This window comes from Neolamprologus brichardi, chromosome 10 (genome assembly GCF_056152115.1).
Source record: "Neolamprologus brichardi isolate AB-2024 chromosome 10, ASM5615211v1, whole genome shotgun sequence".
Classification (NCBI taxonomy): Eukaryota; Metazoa; Chordata; class Actinopteri; order Cichliformes; family Cichlidae; genus Neolamprologus; species Neolamprologus brichardi.
In genome coordinates, this window is record NC_142113.1 from 23,948,682 (window position 1) to 23,958,646 (window position 9,965).

At 41.0% G+C, this 9,965-nt stretch overlaps 1 protein-coding gene across 5 annotated transcripts in view; it reads left to right on the top strand.

The window, feature by feature from the left end:
- rapgef6 (Rap guanine nucleotide exchange factor (GEF) 6) overlaps positions 1-3,448 on the top strand; it is a 136,504-nt gene extending 133,056 nt beyond the window's left edge. For all 5 annotated transcript variants that reach the window (XM_087847426.1, XM_087847427.1, XM_087847428.1 and 2 more), the window contains one exon: positions 115-3,448. In XM_087847426.1, the coding sequence (XP_087703552.1) occupies positions 115-137 (23 nt within the window). In that variant the 3' untranslated portion in view covers positions 138-3,448. The remainder of the gene's footprint in view (positions 1-114) is intronic.
- Positions 3,449-9,965: the final 6,517 nt, after the last annotated feature.

Consider the following 9,965-nt stretch of genomic DNA (forward strand, 5'->3'; position numbering starts at 1 on the left):
CTAATCAGAATTGATTCCTTTCTGTAGAAAAGAATTGCAAAGACATCATGTGATAGAGAAATTTTAGGCTACGATGTGAACATGAAGTATATATATTTATCTTCTCTTTTCCAGATGAGCAAGTCTCAGCGGTGTAACGGCACAAACCGACGGACCAAGTCGCGTTGATCCGGCTTTGGACTAAGCCAGTCAGCTGGTTGCCGTCAACTGTCAGAGCACATCGTCCGAGCCCCTCCCAAGGCCCCTTGTGACGTCACCGCAGACCACTCGTGAACCTGGCCAGTCACTCAGGTGACCCCTGTCCAACTCCCGGGACTCACACAAGCACCTCTTTTTAAACTCGTTTCAGAAATCAAAAGAAGAAAACGGCGACTTTGGATACTTTTTAAAAACTCTGTACAAAGCAGAAAGGCGCTGTGATGGGATCACGCCGCCGTAGATAGACTTAAAAAAACCTACAAAATAAAAGAAGGAAAGAGTGACAATAAGGACGCGTCGTGCGACGAAGTCAGCCTCCTCAGAAACAGACCGTGTACCTCCATTTTGCGCTTCAAGCTCACTTTTTGTGTTGTTGTTGATTTTTTTCTTTAAATTAAAATCTTGTACAGTGGTTTAGATATTTTTTTTTTTGTAAAAGTGTTAATTTTTCTTCTTTAAGTTGCATCTCTGAGCTTTTATGTGAGGATGGTGAGGACAAAAAGGGACGGAAAGTAGTCAGCAGCGTCATGGACAAACATGAACTCACGGGGGTGTTTTCTCTCTTTTTTTTTTTTTTTTTTTTTTTTGTGGCTCTTCTCATTTTATTTTGACGTTTGCAAGATTGTCGTCCGCTCCAATGGAGATGAATGTGAAACAAAGAGACAAGCTTTGGCACTGATGATATTAATTTACACGTGTGACACCAGATTCCACATGAACAAAGCAAATGCACAAAAAAAACCCGAATAAAAATACACAGAACGGTTGCAGTACTTAAACTTCGACTGCATCGGAGGTCAGAAAAGCCCCTCAGGAGCCCGTTGCCTTTTTCTTTCCCACGCTCCCTCCTTAGGTGGTGACAAATGAGAAATCAAACCCACGGAACAACGGAAGGCACGTCTGTTCATGTTTAGCGCTTATTGTAGTTTGCTGAGCTTTACAGGGGAAAAAAAAGACAAACTGCAGATCTCAGGCAGTTCCCCGTGGCTGCGTGTTGCACTCCCCGCCGCCAGCCGCTTCTCTTACTGCTTGTTTAGTCTGTCGCGAGGTACTTTAGCGGCATGCTGCCTCCTGGATGTTCTATAAAAACTGTATTATAACTTGATTTTAATGAGCTGAAGAACAAATGACTTGCTGCTTACCGTAGAATAATAAAATTGTGTTGTTATTTAATTGCAGCAGCTATAATAAAATGATAAATTAGCACTGTGTGGCCACACGATTTGCATGCATATATATATATATATATATATATATATATATATATGCACACACACACACACCAAAATCACGCTGGTGTGCATAAAGACAGTGTTTACACCAGTGCTTACACATTTTGTTTACAGTGTTTATTAGACTAGTTGTCTATTGAATTACAAGCTGAGTGTTAGTGCAAACACTCCAGGTTCGGCCGACCTTGTAAATGTGTTAATAATGCAGCAGGAATATGCAGATGCAGCATAAATTTGGATTATGTGCTCACAGTGTACCTCTCATCTCTCATCTCTTTGTTTTTTTGGTTGTCTTCCTATTTAAAAGCGCGAGCGTCGCAAACAAGTTGGCGAATACTTTTCTGTGTCCATAGTGTGTTTTGTAGACTATTTAAAGAGGATGTGCTTGAAAATTGTCTATTTGTATTGAAAACAAGAAGCAAATTTGTACATGCAAACGAAAAATGTTTTGGTTTTTTTCCATTTGTGCTTTGATTTTTTTTCTTCCGCAGTTCGGCAGGGGCGTAACTGGAAATAGATGCTCTTCTCTTTCTGCTGTTTGTCGCGCGCTCTGTGACGCTTCTTTTGTTTTGCCACACAAAGACTTGAAATGATTGATGCTAATATACATATATATACACACACACACACACACACACACACACACACACACACACACACACACACACACACGGCATATACATACGAAAGTATACATATATATATTTTGTTGTTTTTTTGCCATAAATTAATGTTATGATGACAGAAGAGAGTCGTCTACAAAGGCTATTTTTGAATATTTTGTTATGAGAAATAACACAAGGTGGTGATTGCCCTGTTTTTTCTTTTTTTCGGGAGGGCAGGAGTCTTTTAAGGAATTTTTGTTATTTTCTCCCTTCTGTTTTTTTTTTTTTTTTTTTGAAGTGCCATTTCTGCTCTTTCAGTTTAATTGCTGCTGTGTTTTGGGATATGGCAGTGTGTGTGTGTGTGTGTGTCTGTGTGTGTGTGTGTTGTGGAATTATATATTTGTGAGGCTGGGATCAACATTTTTTTTAAATCCCATTTCCATTCAGTCTGGGGATGCTGCACATAAGGACAAACTCAACAAAAGCCCTTCTTAGTTTGCGGTTTTGCTTTGATTGCTTCTGCCTGCAGAAAGGTGGCCCCCTTGTGAGTCTCTCGCTGCCAGTTTCACGACACGAGGCGAGTTCGTTCCCTCTCAGACACGATGATTGAAATGAGGGGTTTTTTTGTTATAATATTCCTCTCTGTTTGAATTGAACTGAACAAGCTCTGCTATGACGCCTTGTGTGGTGTAGGGTCTCTCAGCCCCGTCACTTTACTCACTCGGCTCCTCTTATGGATTTCCCTCCACTGCTCAAGAGCACCTACTGTGACCCTCACCCGGGTTCCTTTTTCTTTGAAACTTTGAAACAGACTGTCACAAACTGACAGCTCTCTTTTTTCACCTTTTTTTTTTTTTTTTGCACAAGATCCCTGAGATTCTTAACCACAAAATCAGTATTATTGTTCACCATTGATTTTTTTTTTTTTAAATCACAGCAGCAGCTTGTATTACTGCCAATAGTTTTCCAAAATGATACAAATGGCTAGATTTCAATAAAAAAAGCATCTCAGTGCTCCTAATTGCATAAAACTGGAGGAAGGCACGTGCCACCTCCTTCACCTGGAAATACCCCTCATTGTTTTAGCCCCGCCCCCACCCTCGTCTCCTGCTGTGGAATGCAATAAGAGAGATGTGAATGTGTTTTATGTCGACGTCTTTTGGCATTACAGCAGAAATGCACAACAATAAGCTTAAATGTGGTGAGTGAGCTGCACAATCTGTACAAAGAGGTATTAACTCGGTCTGTGGCTTAAAGTTTGCTTTTGTCTCACACCTAATAGCTGTTGTAACTTATGTCTTTTAGAAAGACAACTTGATTTTGCTTGTACGCTTTTTATGTATTTTTTACAAGTGTAAATAGTTGTTCTATTTTTGTTTAAGAGAATGTTTAAAAAAGGAAGAATATGAATTTGGACAATGAATAAAATGTTAAAGAATTGTGCGTTTTCTTTTTGGCACTGAAAAGTCGCAATAGACATCACACCCTTAAGGTCTTCCAAACTGCACTACATCTCCTAAGAGCCCACTCAGCAGTTGTTCAGGTATTTCACTCTGGAAAGATTTAACAGGATCAAGCCAAATGCAGCTACGGTAATATTTTTGGTGTAGGTTCCACCTTCTTTTGTACTTGACCCGACCTCTCCTAGCGCTGCTCAGATGTCCTTGCTGCTTCTCGGCCTTCTGCTGCGTTAAGCACTCCATCAGATGTGAACAGGGCAGAGAGCGAGTTCGGGTTCCTTTTATTACTCATTAAAGGTTTAGTGTCACACAGAGGTGCATGCTGGTTTTTATTGATTTATTTTGATACTGTAGTGGTCTGTGTCTTTGAGAATTCAGCTCAGAAGATAATTAACTTGTAAAGCACAGTAGCTGAAAAGCACTACGAGGTGGTGCCTCGCGTCCTTTCAGTAAAGTTTAATACGATCAGCATCTACACTCGCTGGCCACGTCTGCTGCTTGTTAAAGCAAACGTCTAATCAGCCAATCCCACAGCAGCACCTCGACACATTTAGGCTTGTAGAGATGGTCAAGTCGATGTGCTCAAGTTCAAACAGAGCATCAACATGGAGATAGGTTGATTTGCGTGACTTTGAAAACGGCCTGGTTCTTGGTGCCTTACGAGCAGAATCTGCTGATCTTCTCTAGTGTTTACAGAGAATAGTCTGAGAAACAAAGTATCCTGTGAGCAGCAATTTTCTGAGTGAGAACAGTTTGATGACAGAGGTCAGACTGCAGGAAGGCAACATTAATTAAAATAACCACTTGTTACAAACCATTATAGAGGAAGAGCATCTCTAAACACATAACACAGTGATCCTTGAAGCAGTTGGGCTACGGCAGCAGAAGACCACACCAGGTGCTGCTACTCCCAGATAAGAACAGAAAACTGAGGCTGTGATCTCCACAGGCTCACCAAAATGTTGCATTTGTAGATTATAAAATGTTGCATCATTTCTGCTGTGGCATTCGAATGATATAGTCAGTATTTGACATAAATTATGACAACATATCCATCCAATCTTGTATTAACGGTTCAGGCTAGCAGTCATGTAGGGGATTTTTTCTTTTTTGGGCCCCTTGATGGGGGCAAGAGACTTACTTCCAACTACTTACTTCAGACTTCATGGCTCAGTTTGTGCTGTGACATGTACTGTCAACGGACCCTTATAGAGACGGGTGTGCGCCTTTCCAAATCATGTCCCATCAAGTGAATTTACCAAAGGTGGACTCCAATCAGGTTGTAGAACCATCTGATCAGTGGAAACAGGATGCACCTGAGCTCAATGCTCAATTTGAGTGTCAAGGCTGTGAACACTGGTGTACATGTTATATAGTGAAACAAGTGAAAAGTTGTGATTTCTTTCAGTAGAAAGAAAGGATAAATAGGTTCACTTTTATGACCAAAAAGGATAAATTCAAGTGATGCTGGGTAAACTTTTGCTTCTGTGATGAAGTTAGAATGATGCGTAATGGAGACGGGGTTAGCCTGGCGGGAGGAAAAGTGTGTTAACCAGCATGTTCAAAGAGCTCAACTCTCCACTTCAGAGAGAATATTCCACAACTACAAGAAAAGTGAAAGTTCAGCTTCAAGAGGGATTCAGCTAGAAATGAGCTGGTAAAATTACACACAGCTTCAATTATACATCACAAAAGGGCGAAAGAGGCAGGGAAATAAATGTGGAAAAACGGGGAATACTGGGTCTTGAAATAAGTGTGGCCTGCATGCACGTGCTCTGGTGTGTGTGTGTGTGTGTCACACCTATCCTCTGTTTTGACTTTGAAGTTGTGACTTTGTCGGCAGAGGAAGCCAAAAGCAGGAGGTGGGAAAACTGAAACTTTACCACCTGAGGGTTGTGCGCACACATGGGGGTGGCTTTTAGCATATTCCTGTCTAAATGAAAATTTGTGAAGCAAAACAGTTTGGAAAATATTCTGTCACCTGTACAGTCTCAGCACTGCCCTTGAGCATGTCTATATATATGTGTGTGTGTGTGTGCATGCGCATTTTCTCTCACATACATAAATGAAAAATAAGTTGGATTTCCAGGAGTCATCAACCTTTCATGTCTTGTTTTTTCTGCATGATTGCTTAAATAAACGGTTCATATGTCCAACTTTTTATTATCTTCAAATAACCTTCTCTCCACTAACTTTGAGGCCTTAAAGAGGGACTTCTGTCCCTCTTTAAGGACCTCTGTCTCCAAAGAGGCGAAAAGTAGTTTATCATAAACCGTTTGCAATGAAGATCTATGTACGGAACCAGTAGTAGAGTAGGAGTCGATGCCCTCGGGAAAAAGTTAAATAGGTAAAAATTTTATGTTGATTTATTACAGTTATCAATTAAATTACTGAATGGTAACAGGTGAAACTGTTGATTTTGTGATGAGTTTGTATGTGTGTTATCATATATCTGATGTTCCCCTCATTTGTCCAAGATACATTTTTTCCCAGGGGAAATGATAATGGCTAATCAACCAATCAAATCAATTTACCATTATATCATTTTAATATATTCTTAGTTTGTTACCAGTACTTTAAAAGTTTCATCATTCGACTGGGGGGAAAAAATGGTTCCTGACAGGAAAAATGTAATTTTGCTGGAATTCAATGAGCTTTTTTAAAAATGACCCACGGCTGTAAAACCTTTCTGGATAGCTAGGTGCTTGATTTTTAAACAAAAAGAGGTATGTCGAATCCTTTTGTCTATATAGTGTATAATAAATTTTTTGAACCAGTGTCGAGGGTTTCGTAGCTCACTGCATTTCACAGGTTAATGTGTGTAAACTGGCTGTCAGTTATCACGTCGAAGTCATGAGGATGGAAGCCTTGACCTTCAACAGCTCAAGCATGCTACTGGCGGTGACATCATGCTTGAAATCTTGGACACTTAATTGTTAGTCAGTCACTGCAGAAAGGTTTTACCGTGACAGGGAGTTTGGTGGAGTCGCCTACACCACCACCAGAGCTTATACAGCTCCTCTCACAGGCTCAGAACTTCCCTTTAGCACGCCACATATTATTGTTATGTGAAGAACCTTGTTAGCATGTGTTGGTCCACTGTTGCAGAGGTTTGATGGGCTACAGTGAAATTTAATCAAAGGTCAGTGAATAATCAGCAATTTTCTGTCTGAAAGGAGGCAACATGCAGCAGGGTCGTCGCCATATTTCACCTTCTTGTTCTTCACCTGCTCAGACATCAAGCATATAAATTCATTCCTCATAAGTCTCGTGCTTTCGCCAGAATCATGCTCGATTTTATTTTCAGATATATGTATTTCATCTGCTACCTTTCTTCTTTTGATTCCGCTTCCTCCACAAAGGTGAGATTCTGCTCAATTAGCAGCTTCTCCCGTTGATCGCTCGCGAGACCTCGACCTGTGAATGTCAACACAGTCGCTACACTCACTAGTGTGTTAACGAAGTTTGTGCAACCAAGCCTCATGTTTCATAATGAAGACACGAAAATAAATATCCGACAGTTACAGTTTCACAAAATTCAAAAGAGAAGGGGAAAAAGTCTACGCTGCCGGACCATTCAAGGAGCTCTGCGTCACGTTTTGAGGTGGCGCTCTCCAGGGTCGCTTTGGCCATTTGTCATCGGTCCTCAAGGCATTGTGCAGCTTGTAAAAAGGGTTAAGGTCAGTGTCCTTGCATCTCACTGTCCTCAGCGATGTCAGCAGTGCAGCACAGATAAATGACCTGACAAGCCCGCAGACTGTAACCCAGTGTTTAAAAGGTCACAAGTAATCCGTCAAGCCTCCCCACTCCTTTTTTATTATCCGATTTACCTCTTTCATGACATTCAGGCGCCGGTGTGGTTTACTCGAAACTCCTGAGGTGAAATGTTCACTCTTGATGCTCACCTCAGACTTGGCGCTGTTATGCCCCACTTTTTAAACTTCTCAAATCAACAAATAAAAGAGCTATTCAGAATATAACAATGTGGCATATGGTCGGACTGATCCTCCAAAAAATCCTCCCCTTTTTTTCTTAAAACACAAGATTTTCTAAATCCCTCCCACAGCTGCAGCCTCTTTACCACCTCAGGAGCAGCTTTTAAATATTTTATTTCAATATGCAAGTTTCATCTGATATTACAGTGCAGCTGTAACTATTATGTATTCTTCATCTACAAGCATTATACAGTCTCCCTTGTTTTATATTCCTGAAGATAAAAGCAGGAAAAACATTAATATTTAAAAGAGTTCAAACAACAGGGCCGACTCCGATGGCCATGATCCTTTTCTCTGCTGCTGTTCCACTGAGAGCCATGAGGGAGCAGTGCTGCATTACAGGAAAGGCTCCCTTCACAACAGCACAACTTCAGACCAATGGGTAAAATTTGTGAAAGGTGGCTATCCTGTTAAGGTGAACATTATCAACACACAGTCTACATTACACAGGCGATAGCTATTGCTTTTTGTTCTGATGCTGCTGAATACCGCTTCCTAAAGAGTCCCGACACTCATATATACTGAGATTTAATTGTTTTCAATGCGTAGTATTTGCATTAACGTAATTGCGAGTGTGCAGAGTGTGTGTTTGAATAGATCCGTGTCATTCTATGTATTTGATTAGGTGTGTTTGTGCATGTGTGAGTTTGTTTGGCAGTGAGAGAAGTCTTTAGGGAGTGGAATCTGTACTCCCTAACTGTGCCGCTGCACATAAGTGCCTCGTCATCATCATCATCATCATCATCATCATCATCATCATCTCCTTAACCAGCAGAGTGATCCATCTACGCAAATGCATAAATAAACTTTGCTGCTTACTTTCTCTTTCTCCATATTTCTAAATTTACAAGGTCATATTTAAAATCGTGCCTCTTCCTGTCATCCTCCACACATGCAAACATCATTACTCTGGAACAGAAGGTGAGCTGTAGTTCATATCTTCCATTGTCCTTTTTTAAGCAAGGTTGGCACAGGATTAGTCTGGAAAAATGGTGTCATTCTGGCATCCCTCCGCAGCCGTGATTAACCCCCGATTACTGCCAGAATCAAGAAATGGCTCAAATAAAACCTGTATGACAAAGTGAAGTAGGCAACACATCCAGCCACAATCTAAAGAAATTGATATCAATCAGTCTGGAATGGGCTACAAAGATATTTCTAAGGCTTTGTGAATCACAGTGAGAGACATTATCTACAAATAATGAAAACTTGGAATAGAGGTGAATCTTCCCAGGAGTGGCCGGTCTACCAAAATTACTCCAAGAGTGCATTAACTGTTCATCCAGGAGGCCACAAAAGAACACAGAACAACTTCAAGTCAACTCAGTTCAATTTTATTTATACAGCACCAAATCACAGCAACAGTCGCCCCAAGGAGCTTTATATTGCAAGCCACACCTGTTTCTTCTTCCTGTTAAAAGAACCTCCAGCAGAACCAGGGTCACGGAGGGGCGGACATCTGCCGCGACCAGTTGGGGAGAGAGAACAACAATAACAACAACCTAGAACTGCAGGACTCTATTGCCTCAGTTAAGGTCAAAGTTCATGATTTATCAATAAGAAAGAGACATCATACCAACAGTTAAACATTATGGTTGCAGTGTGATGGTCTGGGGCTGCTTCAGGACCTGGATGGCTTGCTGTCACATCCAACCATCAGTTTTGCCTTAAAGCTCAAGAACACCTGGGTTTTGCAACAGGGAAATGATCCAAAACACACCAGGAAGTTCACCTCTGAACGTCTCGAAAAACAAAATGAAGATTTTGTAGTGGCTGGGCCGAAGTCTGGACTTAATTCAGACTGACCTTAACCCGACTGTTTGTGGTCAATTGCACAACCCACAAGACCAGGAAGGTTTGAGTATGTTTTTTTTCTTTAATAAATGTAATTTAAAGCTGCATTTACGGGTTATTTTTGTGTAATTTTAAAATTAGTTTGAAACATTTACGTGTGACAAATCGGAAGAGGCCAAATATTTTTTCCCAGCACTGTAAACATTGTGGATCTGTTTAACCATCCCATCCAAACTCTTGACCTTCTCCTTCTCATCGCAACCATTTGGCTCGCTTCATTATCAGAAAGTGCCTTCTGGCCACTTTCCCCTCTCAAGTAGATGCTTCCTCTGCATGAGTTGCTCACACTTTGCCATGTTCGTGCACGGAAACACACATACATGAACTCCGATTCGAATGGATCTTTTAGAGGAAGCAAGTGGAGAGTAGTGAAGGGTGAAGGGAAATGGAGAGAGACTAGAGGGGAAACACTGAAGGAAGGGGGAGATGATAGGACTTGATTTGTCAGTGTGCGTCCCTGTGTGGTCAGACAGAGGCGTCTGATGCAGAAATAGATGAAGAAAGAAGCAAAGGACAGGAAGAGAAGCAGATTTTTTTTTTAAAGGTAAAGAATGAACAAGAGTGCAATCATTCTTGTCACTGTGCGATTAGTTTGCACCAAAAGGTTTTTGGATGAGGCAG